Source organism: Engystomops pustulosus, chromosome 1 (assembly GCF_040894005.1).
Source record: "Engystomops pustulosus chromosome 1, aEngPut4.maternal, whole genome shotgun sequence".
Taxonomy (NCBI): Eukaryota; Metazoa; Chordata; class Amphibia; order Anura; family Leptodactylidae; genus Engystomops; species Engystomops pustulosus.
This window is the reverse complement of record NC_092411.1, coordinates 200,178,126-200,197,264: the sequence shown is the minus strand read 5'-3', so window position 1 is coordinate 200,197,264 and position 19,139 is coordinate 200,178,126. Positions and strand designations below refer to the sequence as shown.

The window sequence follows — 19,139 nt, the reverse complement described above, 5'->3', positions numbered from 1 at the left end:
TGTATTCAACAGGAAATCATATCCCAATCCACCAACTCCATCAATCCACTTCCCTATGCTACTTCATCCTGTTCACTTTCTTCCTTTGAGCCAGTCACAGAGGAAGAAGTGTCCTCTCCTCTGTTCTACTCGCCCCACAACCTGCACTAGTGACCCCATCCCCTCACATCTCGTACAGTCTCTTTACCCAGTGGTCACTTCTCATTTCACTAAAATCTTCAATCTCTCTCTCTCTCTTCCGGTGTCTATCCATCTTTGCCCCATTATTAAAGAAAGCTTCCCTGGACCCATCCAGTGCTGCTAGCTACCGACCAGGCTCTAATCTCGCTTTCATCTCCAAACTCCTGAAACGCCTGGTCTATTCCCGACTAAACCGCTATTTCTCAGCTAACTCAATCTGGTTTCTACTCTTTGCATTCCACTGAAAATGCTCTTTCTAAAGTCTCCAACGATCATCTCACTGCTAAATCAAAAGGTTACTTTTCTCTCCTCGTACTACTGGCTCTCTCGGCAGCGTTGGATACTGAGGACCACCAGCTCCTCCTCAGGATGCTTCGCTCCATTGGCCTGAAGGACACTGCCCACTCTTGATTTTTTTCCTATCTCTCTGACCGCAACTTCAGGGTCTCCTTTTCTGGATCTTTTTTTTCCCCTCTTCCTCTCACTTTAGGGGTTCCACAGGGCTCAGTCTTAGGTCATCTTCTCTTTTCCCTGTATACTGCCCCCATCGGACAAAGCATAAGCAGATTTGGTTTTCAGTATCATCTTTATGCGGATGATACCCAGCCACATACTTCTGCATGTAACATCACCTATTACTTACTTTAGAACACCAGTGATTGTCTCTCTGCCATCTTTAAAATCATGACCTCTCTCTTCTTGAAACTTAATCCTTACAAAACGGAACTTCTTGTCTTTCCATCCTCTACTAACCGACCTAACCCTGTTGGTCTGTGATGTTATTAACCCCGAGGCAGCAGGCCTGCTGTTTGGGGTTGTGTTGGACTCTGACCTCTTCTTTGCACCGTATATTCAATCTGTTGCTCGCTATTGCTAGATGCACCTTAAAAATATTTCTAGAACCCAACCATTTCTTACAATTGAAACCTCTAAAACAGTAATTGTTGCTCTGATTCATTCTGGTCTAGACTGCTGTAACTCCCTACTAATTGGTCTTCCACTCACTAAATTCTCCTCTCCAATCTTTTCTCAATGCAGCAGCCAGGCTTGTCTTTCAGACTAAACGCTGCACTGATGCCTCTAGTCTGTGGCAGTCACTGCACTGATTGCCCGTCTCCATCTGAATACAGTTTAAGTTAATAACCCTCATCCACAAAGCTCTTCCTAATATTGCACTCCCCTAACTCTCCTCTCTCTACCCTTTGATCTCCTAGTGATCTTAGATTATTCTCTTCCTTAATGCGAACTTCCTGGAAAATGCTTCTATGCAGTCCCACGGATTTTGGACTGTATATAAGATGGCGGCTGATGGCTGGTTTAAGAGGCAGCATTTTTTTTTATTTATTAAATTATTTTTATTCCATCCCCTTATAAAAATGGCTGGACCATTATACAAACTCTTATACCTCTTTTGTCACCCCCACATTCTCATAGACTGTAAGCACTTGCGAGCAGGGCCCTCCTTTTGTTTCACATGACTGTTTTTACTCTGTAATGCCTTATTTTATTTGTATGTTCCCCAGAATCAGTAAAGCATTACAGAATTTGATGGCACTATATAAATATTATTATTAGATTATTATTATTAGCCCATCAGGTTAATTAGAATAATTTTAAACATTTATTTAAACAGGAAGGAGGCCATGGATAACCACAGATAGTTCCTGGATCTGTGAATAAGTTCCCTGGTTGATGGTAGATTTTTTTGAAAAACCCTTTTAACCTTCACATTTTAAGTACCGTATATACTCGAGTATAAGCCGACCCGAGTATAAGCCGAGACCCCTAATTTTACCACCGAAAACTGGGAAAACCTATTGACTCGAGTATAAGCCGAGGGTGTAGTATACAGCCAGCCCCCATGTAGTATACATCCAACCAGCTCCCATGTAGTATACAGCTTGCCCCCAGTAGTATACAGCCTGCCCCCAGTAGTATACAGCCTGCCCCCAGTAGTATACAGCCTTCCCCCATCAGTATACAGCCTTCCCCCATCAGTATACAGCACTGCCCCCAGTAGTATACAGCACTGCCCCCAGTAGTATACAGCACTGCCCCCAGTAGTATACAGCACTGCCCCCAGTAGTATACAGCACTGCCCTCAGTAGTATACAGCTTGCCCTCAGTAGTATACAGCTTGCCCTCAGGAGCATACAGCCTTCCCCCAGTAGCATACAGCCTGCCCCCAGTAGCATACAGCCTGCCCCCAGTAGTATACAGTTTGCCCCTAGTAGTATACAGCCTGCCCCCCTGTAGTATACAGCCTGCCCCCAGTAGTATACAGCTTGTCCCCTTGCAGTATACAGCCTGCCCCCAGTAGTATACAGCCTGCTCCCAGTAGTATACAGCCTGCTCCCAGTAGTATACAGCACTGCCCCCAGTAGTATACAGCCTGCCCCCAGTAGTACACAGCCTGCCCCCAGTAGTATACAGCTTGTCCCCAGTAGTATACAGCCTTCCCCCATCAGTATACAGTCTGCCCTCAGTAGTATACAGATAAAGAAATAAACTTAATACTCACCCTCCGTTGTCCCGATGTTCGTCGCGGCTCCCGGCGGCTTCCGATCCCCATCGCGGCTCCCGGTGGCTTCTTCACTCTTCTCTGGCCGGGAGATCGCGCCGGTCGTCGCACACTGTGATGCAGCGCTGTCGCCGCTGATGACGTCATCCGCGGCAACAGCGTCGCATCACAGTGTGCGACGGCCGGCAGATCGCATGAACGCGACTCTGCCGGCTAGAGAAGACAGAAGAGAAGACACAAGGAGCCGCGACAGGGATTGGGATCCGCGAGGAACATCGGGGACACCGGAGGGTGAGTATTAATTTATTTTTATTTATCATTGACTCGTGTATAAGCCGAGGCGAGGTTTTTCAGCACATTTTTTGTGCTGAAAAACTCGGCTTATACACGAGTATATACGGTAATCCTTTTGATTCAGAACAGACATATCAAGACAACATACATGTTTCTGAGGAGGTAGCTTCCAAGATATTTTTATAACCAGGATCAAATATGCTGTCTTCTTATCCGTACGCCTTATTTCAGTTTGGGTATGCAGATCTATAAGTAACCTACAAAATATTTATCCAAATGTGCAATTCCAGTCTGCCAGTTCTTATGCATATAGTCATGTTTCTGTCAATTAACAGAAAACAAAGGCAGTTCTGTAACATGAAGCTTCCAACATGAAAATATTCCTAAGTTTCCTTCATGCAAAACCACTCCTTGTGCTAGATGCCAAATGAGGGCATTTTTAACTCTGCAGGACTAGACCATTTACATCTGCTTCAAGTGGTTCTCCCATAACACTCATTTATCACCTATATATAGTATAAGTAATAAATACATGATTGTGGTGGGGCTCTACTGCTTTGCCTACACCACCAACGATAAAATGTATCCAGAGCGGGAGAGGGTAGTACATGTGCCCCACTGCCCTATCTTATTTTGGCTTTAAAGGGGTATTCCCAGAAAGACGAGATTCTTAATTATAATCAGGATAACAAAGTAACACATTCTCTAATTCACGGTTATTAACAAAACACAGCATTTCACAGATATAAGTCCAACCTGTCTCTATCAGTCCTGGAGTTTACAATTTTGGTTGTCCCTGGATACGACCTTCTGAGTATAGTCTGATTCATATCATGAATAGCTTCTTTTGTATGCACTGCTGCAGTGCTTTCTGCCTCCTTCCCCTACCCCCTGCATTACAAGATCCAATCAGATACAGGCACTTCCTACCAGCAAGCAGTGTGCAGAGACTTCCTCTACAAGCTACAGACAGATAAGGTCTATTAGGGTAAATCGGGTGGTAGGTGCCTCTATTGGGGCTAATCCTTATGTAGCCTGTATCTTTTTATTACTTTTATTTCCCTAATATGCTTATTTTCTAAAGAGGCTACTTGGGCGTGGAGTAGATGAAGATGAGGCTACACGACACAGCTACTCCACGCCCCAGTAGCCTCTTTCATCCTGCAGCAGCAGGAAATGCAGGGAAAGGGGAGACCCGTTCTATTCATTTTAATAGCCTGTGAAGCTACATCACTGAGGAACTCTAGAAACAACCTCCGGAGCCCTTCAGGTTCATTAGCGTAATTATAGAAGTAGATATTGGAAGGAAGGAGGCCATGGAGAATAAATATAAGATTACCATAGTCACGATGCCAGGATCTAAGTAAGTGTTGCTGGCTTATCATGCTGGATTTTATTGGCAGATTACCTTTAACCCATTCCTGACACGGAATGTTATAGTACTGCATGGGTGTCAGTGACTTTTACATCCTGCTCGGGAACCGATTCACAAGATGCTTTGGTGTCAGGTCTGTATATTACAGCACCCTCCTGTAACACCCACAATAGGAGATAACTCCGATCATGGGTGTTAACCCCCTATTGCAGTGCAGGGATTTAGACTTGAACAAGCGATCAGAGCACTGCTTATTCAAGTCCAAGTACATAACTATATAAATAATTAAAAAAATATGTAAAACATTTTCATAATAAATAAAGAAAGTCCCAGGAACACAATAAAACTATGAAAATGACTAAAACAAAAAAACACACATTTAGTACCACTCGCCTACAATCCATACTATAAATACTATTAACACTTTCCAGATCCTGTTTTTAAAATAGCACCAGTCAGTGAATCTTTGATGTGAGATGTAAATGTAGATGGTCATGGGGTGGAGAGTTCAACTCTGAATTGAAGCTCTCCCCTCCCTCCCCCCAGCATGCTTCCTTTTCTGTACCTGATGGCCTAGCATCCAGTGACAAGTAACCGGCTCTCCAGAAGTTTGAAACATGATGTCATTTATAACAGAGGCGACGTTCTAAGGTCAGGACAGCTTTACTTCAGTGCTACATTCTCCACCGTCATGACTTTATACCACCAATTTACATCCAACTTTAACATAGATTTTTCTGCATGATACCACCATGTTGGGCCATGGGAGAAACATGATCTGGTGTTAATCTGCTTGACAACACACTAGTAACTCCAAGCACAACGAACACCAGATCATACCATTTGATGACTGCGGAGTCACTGTTTAGTTTGGGGTATCAACATTTTTGTTCAGGGCAATCCCATTGATTTGATATTTTAATTTTTATGTTGCACCACAATTCAATGGTAATGACAATGGCAGATTTACGTCAGGTAATTATCAGTAAACTAAAATGTATTAACGCTTTTGTCAGTTTCAAGTTATTTCAGTGACCACTGCTTTTCTTTCTTTAGCAGAAGTGTACCAACAATTTTGCAGTGTTAGTATTAGTATTCCCTTTAAGGGAATTGTACTTACCATTGCAAATATTGGTATTTGTGGTCCATACCATTTACAGCAAAGGTTATCTTTGACAGATTTAAGTTACTCTACTGCACAAATTCATTGAAATGCTATGGAACGACCTGGTGGTACCCCGCCGCAGCAAGACCAGCCCGCTTTACGGTGGGCTCAAGTGAAGACCAGGTGCCACTTAGATTCCGGTCCCAGATGTCGGCTAGTACCACATCCCACGATGGTCCAGAGGATCCACTGATCCTGAATCCTGGCACCAATGTACTTTCTGTATCAATTCTTCACATTTTTCTCGATCTATGCTTGTTGTCTGCTTGCCGTCAAGCATCAGGCTTTAAGGCTATGATGTACCACTTAGAATTCTAGCTAGGGAACATGAAAATGTACACTATACCTAAAATGCTAACTTAAAGGGGGTGTCCACTTATACTTTCTGTATCAGTTGCTCTATATCTGTGCTTGTTGTCCTTCTATAGAAAGCTTCTAGTGGATAGAAACGGCCATGTGATGTCACATAGGTGCACAACTCATTAGTATCATAAAGTAATCAGAGCTCAGTGATATAACCAGATGTACATCTGTGTGACATCACATGACCATGGACAGAATTTCATACACTGCAAGTAAACAAAAAAACTTTCTATAGAAGGACAGCAAGCAGAGATCTAGAAAACACTGAGGAAAACCTACTATTTTAAGATGATGGTATTGTGATTTTAGCAGAGGGCCAGCTTTGCAACCCAAAATGTATTCAACCTTCTAGCATCCATGAATGTGAGAAATTGCACAACAAATGTGAACATGTCCTCAGTAACTTAGAGAAGAAGGCAGAAAAGTGGCTCCAAAGTTTAAATCAATTACAGCTTTTGAGCTGCAGTACTGGGATTCAGATATTGTGCAACTAAATAGATTCCCTATAGGAACATATTTTACATGAAAACTAATATAACACAAGGTATGTGTCTAGACAGTGCCAGTGTTTGTTATTCTATATCTGTATGAATGAATATAAAGTAAGCCACTTCCAAGTCTTTGCTCTGGGTACAGAAAAACTATTTATACAGTTGGTCCTGTTGAACATGATCCTCATTATTCCATAGCTATGTCTTGCTCTGATCTTGCCTCTAATTTGAGGACAATTGATATAGATGTTGTTCCTCCAAAATGAGAGGCGCTCAAAAAGAATTGGCAGGATTGATAGAATAGCAAAAGTGAAGAGAATATGTACTAGCCAATGGAAACAATCTGACTCTGTCTGAAACCATGTTTAAAAATCTTATATTAATTACAGAGTTTAAAGGTTTCAGTCACATCAGATTTTCATGTTCTGAACTTCTGACCATTGGGTCTTTTACTCTTCAGCCAAGTTTCTCCCTCCACCCTAGTAAAAGCTGAATGCATTCCACACATTAATTAAGTTTTCCTAGGACACATGTCCCTTTGTAGCAGAATAAGTGGAACGATGGTGTACAAAAGCTCTTGATACTACTCTTGCAAGAGTATTTAACGTCACAGACACTAAACAAATACATCAGATAAGACACTTTTGCAAATTACAATTACAAAATGAAGAACTAAAACAGAATTAAAATGAAACAAAGAAATCCCATCATAAATATAATGTTTCATTCACCATTACCTGTGACCAACCCCACCCATGTCAGAGCTGTATATTTTGGCGAACATTGATGATCAATGATTCATGACAGATGCTGTAATGCCCCTTTAAGAATGAAGTTTGCAAACAAACTTTAAAAGACATCTTTAACATTAATATCTGGCTTAATCAATAACAAAAATAATTTATGAAGAGTTAATCGATAGCTCAGTACTAGTGTAATTTATAGTTTTCATTGTATAATATGGTTAGTTAATGATAATATAATTTGCTGTCGTTCGTTTGCATTAATAACGAGGTAGATATGGGCTGCAGATAAGCTGCACAGAATGGGAATGCTGATGAAGAAACACAGCACCATCTAGAGGTTAAACTAGATTACTACTTCTCTTTCCACTAACATTCTCCCTCTAATCACTTATTTTGAGATGCATTATACAAACTCCATGAAGATGGAATATGCAGCAAATCCGGAACGCAGAGTGCCAGTAAGTGGGAATATTGAGACTGATGTGCAAAGTGGCAGTCTTAAAAAATTCCCCCCAAATGTACAAGGGCGCTAGAATGAGTACAGAGGGTGTTCCTGAGTGAAGTTGGTGTTATCTTCGTGTGCTGCCATCTATCAAACAACGGCAACACAAATTACAGACTGATTGATAGGTTAGTTTGGCAGCCATTTGAGTAAGACCTGTTTCGTGATTTTCACTATGATGGAAAAAGAGCAGTATTGTTCGGTAATTCGATTTCCGTTTTTGGATGGGAAAAAATGCGAGGAGATAAAAGCAAAGTTGGATGCTGTTTATGAGGACACTTTGCCATCTAGAACCACAGTTGGATGTTTGCCCACGTTTAAATTAATTGAACCAATATCTGGTTTTGATGAGGAGCGACCAGGACGCCCGGCAGACGTGGTAACCGAGAAAATCTTTCAAAAAGTCCACGACATTATACTCACTGATCGACGAACAAAAGTGTGCGAAGTAGCAGAGGCCGTAGGTGTGTCGACCAGAATGGCAATTAATACTTTACATGATAAGTTGGTGGCCACATTTGGTGAAAAAGAAGGTGCTGTTTCAACACGATAACGCACCAGCACATTTGTCCTGAGTTGTTGCTGCCAAACTGCATGAATTGCGTTATGAATTGCTGCATATTCACTTACTCCTGTATTCACCCGATCTGTCTCCCTTACACGAAGAAATGGCTCGCGGGAAAAAAATTTGCTCAAACGAGGAAGTCATCACCGAGACAGTAGGAGAGTTCGACAAATCCTATTTTTTGGAGGGGTTAAAAAAATGGCAGGAACGTTGGCAGAAGCATATCTTTCTAGAAGGGGACTATGTTGAAAAAGAATTAAAAAAATTTTTTAAAAAATGGTGTCTTCATTCCTAACATGGGTACTAATTGAACCACCCTTAAAAAGCATTCTCATAAAAGTAATCAATACAATTTTTGAAGCCACAACTAAGAATGGGTTGTAAAAAAAGAAGGAGCAGCACAGTCTTTTAGAAGTTTTATACCTTAGCTTAAAAACCCAATAGGCAGTTTCAAAGCCAAAGACAGAAGTGAATTAATAACAGAGGAGGAGCAGCTCCAGGTATTTATACTTGCCTCCACACTTGGTGTGTAAACCTGAAAATCCAGCCTTAGTCCAGAGACACACGACTGTAATCAGTCCATGAGTCTGGGATAAGACTCCAAGCATATTAGATATATATAATAGATATATATTAGATATATAATAGATATATATGAGGGCCATTCTTTCCATACAAACGGCAGCTAGCATACAGCCACCATAGAGGTGGATTGTGCATGGGCATAGTATGGGGAGCACTAAGTATGTCACCATAACGTGTCACCGGGAAAAAAAGCAAGCTCTATCTATTGCAGTACATGCGGTGCACCTGCACGACTCTCAATGGAGAGAGGAGGGGTGAGGAGTGCTCCCCCCTCCCCTTCTCTAGCTGGCCCTATACTATGCCCAGGTTCCAGACTGGGCAAACATACATTCATGTGAAAGGCCTTAATAGGATTCTCAGAACGGTTTTAAGACTATGAAATCAGTCCACTGCACTGTCCCAGATTCACAGGCTGACCACGATTGGGTCTCTGATCTAAATCATTGAAATGGATTACATAAAAGACAATAAAATAAGTCATGTGCAGATTCAGCTACCTGGCTGCCATCCTCCTGGTCTGGATGAAGTTGTGGAACTACCGGCTTTGAAGGCAGATGGTGTAGGGTTGTAGGAAGCAGGCATAATCCTTGAAGACGCACCGGCAATCCCAGTAACTGCTGAGGGCTCTGCTGAACCACTATTGGTTAAAAGAAAAATAAACAACATTTAAAAAATATAGTATATAAATATGCGCACTTTGGAATTACCTTATAGGGAAACAGTAAGCAGAAGGGGGGAGGGGGTTTGCCACCTGCTATAGGATCAGGTAGGCACACCACAAGGGCACTATGTGTATATCCGTTTCGCATATGAATCAAAAGGTATAATACAAGCAATTTGCCACGCAGGGTGAGGAGGATGAAGAGGACCGCTCAGGTAGTCACATAATCACCATCCTAGACCCAGATGCAATATGTGTATATTTGAAACATTATATTCCGAATTTTTTTTTTTTTTTTTTAAGTAAACAAAAAATTCACTTTTGCAGATTTGGCACTTTTTTAGTCTGCTAATCCAGCATCAGACTATAGATGGTATTAAACAGTGTCTAACTTTGAAAGGTTCAACTTTTAGGCATGATCAGTGACTTTACCCAAAATACATCAGGATGCGAACACAGATATCACATGTAAATATGTCAAATCAAAGCTTATGACCAGACAGTATTGATGCTTCCACGTAAATCTAACATCAAAAAATGGAAACCAATAGAGTAATATATACCATAGTTCAATATTTTTTCAAAGAATTTAATTTAAACTTAAAGTTGTAAATAAGCTGTGACAGTTGAGGAGCAACATTCTCCAAACAGATCCTACATCGAAGGATAAAATGTTCAGAACACTCAGATCACTATTCTGTAGAGCTTTTGAGAGTGTAATTTATTAAATAACATTACTAAAAAGGTACACACCTGAAAAAAAACACTTCTGAACTACCTCTTTCTTACTAAAATTATACACTATACCTTAGATGTGACCTGACTTTAGCATAGGCTTACGAGAAATGTATACCTATGTAGATATACGTTTTCATGCAGTGCATTTATACCTTTGTATGCATCACATAATGTTGTTAGCTTTGGCAGCAGCTGTCTGACGCTAGCCGTTGCAACTAAGTTTACAGCCTAATCACATTTCTAAACAACCTTCCATCTCAAGAGACAGGTCCAACAAGACTTGTTCTTTATGAGCCCCTGTTTAACTGGAGCTGTAATTTAGCTTCACAATTAAATGTTAAATTTCTTGGTCTGGGACACCCTGTTAAACATCAGTTTTATGTCAGACATATGGTACACCTTCGTGAAAAAGAGAAAATGCCGGCTCACCTTCATTGAACGACCGGACCCGGCACGGGCCAACCCTCTGCTGGGTTAAGATAATATATGGCAAGCAATTGACGGTCCAGCCAAGGTCCACGGTCTAAAAATTTATTTCTTTATTGAAGCATATATAGCAGTGACAAATCCACTCAGAAAGACGTCTTTCTGAGTGGATTTGTCACTGCTATATATGCTTCAATAAAGAAATAAATTTTTAGACCGTGGACCTTGGCTGGACCGTCAATTGCTTGCCATATGGTACACCTTACCAAATGTTTCAAATAGAAATGATAAGAAACTATCTGGTTTCTAACTAACTTGTTTGCAGAAGGAAAAAGTCATTAGTGAAAAACTATTGCAGAAAGCAGGTAACAATATAACAAAGTCTATGTTTGGTTAAATGTAGCCTTGAACACGGTCTGACTCCAAAACAAACAGTAAGTGGTAAATATTGGAAAATGGAATAATTCTACATACTTTTTGAAAAATAATGAATTAAACCGAATCTTTACGAACATAAACCAGAAATCTAGACTTTATACAAAATGTTTAAAACACAAATACATTCAACCTTAAAAGGGTGTGGCCACTATTACAAAACTTTACCAGACCCTAGACCCCAATAGGGTCACATATATCAAGGCCAAATTAAGCGTCCCAGCGGTATGGTGCACCTCATTTAGGATGTCCTACTCAATGGGAGTATTAAGCGTTGCGTGGTGCACTTTTGCCGTGCACGGTCTTCATGGCTAGAACGGCTTGCACAGGTATTTAAGAAATGTCTGCGCTGCAATTGTGTTGTACAGGACCCTTTTGTGGCGTGGCTGCGTTAGCCTCCATGCGACACAAATTAGGGGGCTTGTTGTTGGCTGATCCAAACTGATTCTGACCGTATTTAACTTTCAAATTGTGTCGCACACCTATATTAAAGGTGCACCACAAAAAAAGATGGCGCAGGGAAACGACACATTCATAATTTCTGGCGCACGATCTTAATGAATCACCGCACGCAGCATTATAGACGGACAATGCACTTTTAGTGAACTTCGAGTGACCTTGTAAGTAAATGTGCCCCAATGTGTCTAAAAGATATACATACTTTTACTATTTTAAATAGCAGCCCAAGCATTATAGATATTAGGATATTGGTAATTGTTTCAGTAATTTATTCAGAAACCCCCCTTCCCCAAGTAATCCATTCAGCAGGGCCCTCCCTTAGGAATTAATTCAGCATGACCCCCTTCAGTGATTTTCCACCTCCTCCAATTCCTAGTAAATTTGCAGCCCCAAGCAGTGATTATGGTGATGACGCAGGAGCTCGATGATGTCACCTTGCTCCTGTTTATTAAATAGGCCATATAACCTATATGTGGGGTGACGCAAGGCGTGGGGTGAGTACGTGTGAGTGATTACAAAGCAGATCATCATTGGAGCTGTTGCAGCTCCAGCCCCACCCCTGCCACTCCCAAATAATCCAGGTCACAGGGGGCTGGTACTTCAGTAGCACCAAAGATAGTACTATATGCAGGGTCAGATTTAGTCAGGTTATTATTCTGTACAGCTGCTGGGACTGGGGTGTCCTGTGAACCGCTGGCAGAATTCCAGCGATGTCCCCTGTTCTGATGGCTTTCAGCAGATGGAGGGGGTGGTTCAGTCATTACTGTCTGAAGGCACCCTCACCTTAACCACTACTGCACCAGTGGTTAGAGGGACATGTTCCCAGACCCTCCCCTCTGCTCTGGGTGTCATCTGTAGTATCCAACCATAATCTTGCTAAGCTCTTAGCAATAGTTGAAGGGGACAGGGGTGGGGGCTCTGGAGCTTATCAGTGAGAGACCAGAAAGGTCTACAGGCTGAAAGACACACTCAGATCAAATGCAAGAGCTACAGATGCATAATGTAAACTGCTGACACATTCCCTTTAAAAGTACAACACTAGTAGGTCATTCAAGTCCAATCTATAATACTGTTGTGGAAATCTAATTGGAGGAAAAAACTATTATAATAGAAATTTATAATGTTGTATTGACCTGGAATACCAGAAAAGTTACAGATGTTAGGATGCAGGTATATGCCACCACAATTCAGGTGGCAAGACAAGGCTATGCTTGCTACCCAATGACAAACAATGTTTCTTGCTTCTGAAATTTTTTTAAAAAAGCTCCCTTTTATAGACATTTAACTACATGACAATATATAGTAAATTTTAAAAAAGTAATAACTAATCTCTTGTGTGAGGTTCACAGATCCTGGAAGGGATGTTTGAAGGAGTTTGACACACAGATAGCTCTGTAAATTAGAATCTTTTTGTTGTTGAAAGTACAGTGGACATTTAATAAATATAGCCAATCAGGTTGTGGATGCAGCCTAAAAGTTAAATGCTTACACTCCTCACCTCATAAATTGTCCACTTCCCATGAAACCAGTGGATCTCCTGTCTAATTTGGAACTTTGGAAAGGTGGTTTAATGACAGGTTCTATTAGAAGAGCATCCAAGAGAGAACGATATACAAAGGGGTCAGACAATCTAAGAGAAGAAAGAAGTAGAGAGCACACATAAAGGCAAGAGAAGAAGTAAAACATACAGAAGATAAGAAAAGGAGGCTGGCTTTCTCAGGTAGGGGTGTGAATACAATAAAAAAAGACAGTAAAATGTTAAAATGCATAAAGCAGGCGATAGAAGTTGCCATATTTACAGTGCTACCAATTTCCGCTGGTCCCTCAAATAATATAACACTCTAAGGCAGTGATGGCGAATCTTTTATAGCCTGAGTGCCCAAACTTCAACCAAAAGCCACTTATTTATTGCAAAGTGCCAGCACAGCAATTTAAGCAGTAATTTGTTTCTCCTTGTTCTTTGACAACTTTCAATTGTTCAGCCTCCTAAAGACACCAACGCAGTTGAAAGGAGGAGGGCAAATTCACCATCATTTTAGGAAGATTCTGTAGGAAGTCCTTTCTGGTGAACTTCATGCTGTGGCGATGGCCCAGGTGCCCACAGAGAGGGCTCCTAGTGCTGCCTCTGGCACCAGTGCCATAGGTTCGCCACCACTGCTCTAAGGGATGTTTAAAATGATGGACCCCATTGGATATCAAAAGAACCCATTGACAATGATAGCATCCACCGGACTCCAGTTCAAGTAGCCATCGTGTTTTGAGATAAAACGGTTCTGCGATTTTGAATGGGAACCTGTGATGGATCTAAGGGAGCGTCTGCCTGTAAAAGGTATGGTGGCTAGCATCAGAGTGCTTACAACATGTTAACTGCTCCGTCAACAATTTTCTTTAAAAATATTTTCTTTTGTGTCACAAAAAGAATAGAATTTATAGGACTGATTTTATGTCTGCTCTTCAGTAGGGTGCATTATATTAGTGCATACTATAACTGGCGGGATATCTGGCCAACACACTAGTCTTCACATAAGATTCACATAAACCAAACTGTTAGTTCTACTACAATCATTGAAAAGTTATCTATTAGATGAAGACACACGTGTATTGCAAACCAGCAGGCACAATACCTTGCCTGTGCACCGACAATAGCAGATACTGCAGCCACTGCATCTGTTTTACGCTTTGAATTCTGCACGGTAAGGGGTACAAGCACCGGAGGAGGGCAGAGAGTCGACTTTGGAAGCTTGTCCAGAGGATTGGCCATCAATCCTTCTTTTACACAGGTACTTATAACAAACAGGCAACAAGAATATAGAATTAAAGAGAAATTAACAATATTCTGTAAGTTCACCTGTCCATCATTAGACAATGTCAGTTTCATAGAAAGAGGAATACAGGCAGTCCCCGGGTTACATACAAGATAGGGTCTGGAGGTTTGTTCTTAAGTTGAATTTGTATGTAAGTCGAAACTGTATATTTTATAATGGAAGTTCTAGACAATTTTTTTTCTTTTGCCCCAGTGACAATTGGAGTTTCAAAATTTTTGGTGTAATTGGACCAAGAATTATCAATAAAGCTTCATTACAGACATCTTACAGCTGATCATTGCAGTCTGGGACTATAGTAAAGCATCCAGAGAGCTTCACCAGAGGTCACAGTGGGCAGAGGGGTCCGTCTGTAACTATGGGTTGTCTGTAAGTCGGGTGTCCTTAAGTAGGGGACCGCCTGTACAATCACCTTTGCAATTTTAACTAGCAATATCCTTTTTTTCACTGAATGTATTGTAACACCTCATGTGATCATTTGAATTATCGCAGATAAAAAAAAAAAAGAGGTGAAAAGCATAGATGGTATTGCTTTATAAGTCTACTTGGTTCCATAACTGCAGAAATACACAATAGCCGAGGAAGCTAGAGGCTTATACCCGCGGTATATATAGGCGAGGGCGGGTTTCAAAATCCCTATTACATCTCTGCATTTCAGATCACATGGCTCCACAATCAGCTGCCTTAACCTCCCTTGCTCCTTCAGCACTTGTACAGAGAGCAGGATCTGCTCAGGGGGGAGGATGAGACAGTGTAACAGCATGTAAAGCCAGATCACAGAGGATCTAGGGTAGCCCCTAAGGCTCACACACATAATTATACAAGTTAATTTTAGAAGGAAGGAGACCAGGGTAACAAATATAAGAAGATTACCACAGTCACTGTGCCTGGGTCTATAAAGTAAGTGTCCCTGGTTTATCACAAATGATTTTGATGGTAGATTTCCTTTAATTAGAGCCACAGTTTAGATGTCAAAAACAGATGCCAACATTGATTTTTCCCAGCCTATTGCATCAGTCTGGGTATGTGTTTCATACATCCTCATACACTATACTTTGAGTCATCTGTGAAAAACAGATATGCTATTCTTTTTAATGGATCAGTTCGCTGTGGGTCCTGATCCAATACAAATTACAGCATTTAGTGCAGCTGTATGCTATCCGTTCTAAAACATTTTTTTTGAAATGATATGGACTAGAATACCCAGACTTAAGTTTAACGCAAGCTAAATTTGCAGAAATGTACCTGGTTTGAGCCACAGAAATGTGTGACTGAAAAGAAGATAGATGTATGGCAGAAGCCTGTTCTCCAGAGCTCCCCATGTTCACATGCCTAAGCAGAAATTTCACATATCAGTAACAAACTGCAATGGAAACAAACTGTAAAGCTCTGCTCAAAATAACATAGCATTTCCAGATATGGAAATATCCAGGTATAATACCTGCCAAGTGCCTTGGAAGGTGAGTGATCTGTGGATGGAAGAGGATCTGCAGCATGGATGGTCCGCGACTGTTGGGGAGCAGGAGCATCAGAAGTCTGAGTTGAGACAGTGCACTTCTGTCTAAGATCAGTCTCCAACTTCATTCCATTTTTGACTGCACTCTCCGTACATGTATTTTCCAGCACAGGGCTAGGGACTATCATAGTGGACCTTCAGTTCCAAATATCAGTAAAAAGTTTAAATACGTACTTTAAAATATTAGAATCACTTGTAAGTGTGAAAATTTTGTGTTAAAAATTAAACCACCTAATCATATTTGAGAATGAATAATTAGATATTGTGGTGTTAGTTAGTTAACAGAACAGTCACTACATTTGGGTGTGATTTCCCATTACGATGTTTACCACTGGGAATAACCGTTTTTATATTTTGATGGATTGGGGAGTTTGGGACATGGCAGTACCTTCCAATTTCTTTTTTTTAATGTATTTTTAGACCCCCAGGGTACTTGAACCCTTACCTTTACTGCATACTACAGTATTACAATATATGGGGATAAGCGAACTGATCTATAACAGTGTGCCATGTCACATGAAAGGCCAGGGGGGGGTCTCTCAGGCTTCCTGCTGTCACGGCAATAGATCACTTTCTTCAAAGGGGTTTTTCTGGGCTTAAATCATTAATTGACACATACTTCAGATGCCTACAATTAACCAAAATGTTAGTATTGGATTGCTTCTAATTATAACTATATTCAAAGCAAATGGGGAAATTCACCCAGTGCCAAAGTAGTTAGTCATCCAATCTAATCTATGAGCCTAACACTGTAGGCTTGTATATTATACCATATTTGGGTCTGTAGTTTGTGGGTTTTCATGTAGAAACAGAGTTATGCAATGATTACACATTTGTCATTAGTAGAGATTTACTAGAAACGGGTGGAAACCTGATTACTTTATCATAGTGACCAAAAGTTGTAAAATAATCTGCCATCACAACATTAAGACCATCGTGACCAAAAGCCATCAAAACATTAAGACTATCTTATATACATGTAATCAGGCTTGGGATATTATATAAAAGTCTAATCTAAACGAACAAACGAAGTCTGCACTTTCAGGGATGTTGCAAGTAAAATCCAAAAATTCTTTATTGAATACCGTTAAAATCCAGAATAGGCAGATAGCATAGGTGTGAGGGTCCAAGAAAAGCGACCTACGCGTTTCGCCCTTAAGCGGGCTTAGTCATGGTCTATAGCAAACATTGTGCAGTGTCCCGATTTAAAAACCCCCCGCTTCCGAGATGGCGTGTGACGTCACGGTCACGTGACGTGAGTCACGTGATCGGACTAAGCCACGCCCCCTCCGGAACGGTACGAATCCAGATACATTAAGAGTCTTAAAGGGAATAAAAACACAGATCTATTTAAAGGTAAGATGAATGGATGAAGGCTTAGGATAGAGTTACATGTAAGCCTATACAAAGAAAAAGAAATGGAAAAGAGTTTTATCTTATTGAACTATGACTCTAAGTAAACATACCATGTGAAAGTGTAAACAAACATGTGGACACTAACCTAGGTATAGAGTTAGGGGTATATACTTAACCAGGAATAACACGAGGCACATATTGGTTAGGAGATAGTGACAAAGTATCAAATTGACAAGACACGGACTAACAATGATAAATACATGCTTATTAATAACAAAGAATCATATCCTGTCTGAGGTTCAAGCCTAGAGGTTGAGTTGTCTGTAATGTAAACATCCAATATGTTTCTCTATTCATGAGTTTTCTCCTGTGGTCTCCCCCTCTCTCTGGTTTTTTCACTTTTTCAATGCCTTGCCATTTAAAATGACTGTTGTCACCATTATGTATGTCACGAAAGTGCTTAGAGGCTGCTGACATATTAGTTAAATTAGAGTTTTTTATGTCTGACAGATGCTTTCTAATCCGGACTTTTAAAGAGTTGGTGGTATAGCCCACATATTGTAAATTGCACTCCACACATGCTCTCAAGTCTAATCTACACATGGTAAATCCAAAAGAAAATGGTGTCTAACCTCATATAGACTGATGCAGTCTTAGATATCGTAGCTACTTGACCAGTGACATTTAAGGTCCTCACAGTAGCAGGAGGGAAAGGTGCACATTTTGGTAAGGATTCCAAAGGGTTTTCAAATAGAGTCTTTCTGAAGGAAACAGGCAAGAGACTGAAAGGTAGGATATACCATCAAGTTCATGCAAAAATGCAATCTTTTATAAGCAGAAACCACTACGCTGAGCTCTACCAATCACACAATGGACACTAGTCCCAACATTATATTAATTTAAACAGAATTCGCTAGAGCAAATTTGGTAGGATCAGCCAACTGTTTACAAGCAAAAGGTTTTTTTTTTTTTTTTTTTTGCCAGAGACACTTTGTCAGATACCGTATGTCATGGTGGTTGGGTTTTAAAGGGAGGACAGTTTAGAAGCTTTCACACGTATAGTGTCATTTTAGAGAAAAATTAGGCCATGCCAGCCATAAGGCCATTCCAGCGACAGTAACAAATGTCTCCTTTCTATGATCTTTCTGAAAAAGATGTAAAGGGACAGTGCAGGGTGTTCTTATATAGAAAGAACAAAACAATGCACTAGCAGACATGGCTCCATTTCTAGTGAACCATGTACCTCATTTGCATAAATATAAAAACAGCGTTTTTCCTGAAATTACACATAGCTGGTAATTAGGTAATATATGTTTAAAAAGCTGATAAAGTGTGCTACACATTATTGCTTTTTTTTTCCTTCTGGGGTCATTACATTACTGTCATTACACTACTGTTCTGTGTTCTAGATGACATGGACTGAGTCTTGGATTTGTAGCGATAGGGCAAAAAGTCCCAACTAAACTTCAAAGCTGGATATCAGACACATTTCTGGTAGTTTACCTTTCTTGTGAATTATTTGCTGGACCAAGATCGACAGATATTTTCTTGGCAGAGGTGGTTAAACTAGTGACTGCAAATATCTCCTCAGGTCCCTGCTTCTCTGAAGATGTAGGCTCTGATCTGAAATATGACCATCTGGTCAAATATACCCAAAGACCAAAGTGTGCAAAAAGGCGGATACAAATTCCTTAGACTTAAAGGGGTATTCTCGTCTGGGCGTTAACATTCAGTTTGATTAATCTGTTATTAATTATATATATATACACATTTCTTCAATTATATGTTAATTATATGTTAATTATATAAAAAAATGTACCTTTGTAAAGATAATTTCTTATAAATGTACTCATATGGTCCCTTAGAAACAAGACTGTGTCCTTGGATACGGCCACCTCTGCTGGAGGGATTGCCCAAAGAAACAAAAGGTTTTTGTATA

The 19,139-nt window shown here is 40.5% G+C and overlaps 1 protein-coding gene across 7 annotated transcripts in view; it reads right to left on the bottom strand.

Moving 5' to 3' along the window:
* PDLIM5 (PDZ and LIM domain 5) overlaps window positions 1–19,139 on the bottom strand; it is a 131,101-nt gene that overhangs the window by 33,314 nt on the left and 78,648 nt on the right. For 3 of the 7 annotated variants that reach the window (XM_072117971.1, XM_072117987.1, XM_072118025.1), the window contains 7 exons: window positions 18,704–18,823; window positions 17,833–17,961; window positions 15,770–15,979; window positions 15,574–15,660; window positions 14,131–14,289; window positions 13,005–13,136; window positions 9,285–9,430 (listed from right to left, as the gene is read on the bottom strand). In XM_072117971.1, coding sequence (XP_071974072.1) covers window positions 9,285–9,430; window positions 13,005–13,136; window positions 14,131–14,289; window positions 15,574–15,660; window positions 15,770–15,979; window positions 17,833–17,961; window positions 18,704–18,823 — 983 coding nt within the window. The remainder of the gene's footprint in view (window positions 1–9,284; window positions 9,431–13,004; window positions 13,137–14,130; window positions 14,290–15,573; window positions 15,661–15,769; window positions 15,980–17,832; window positions 17,962–18,703; window positions 18,824–19,139) is intronic. The other 4 variants (XM_072117979.1, XM_072117997.1, XM_072118007.1 and 1 more) reach the window with 3 other exon arrangements.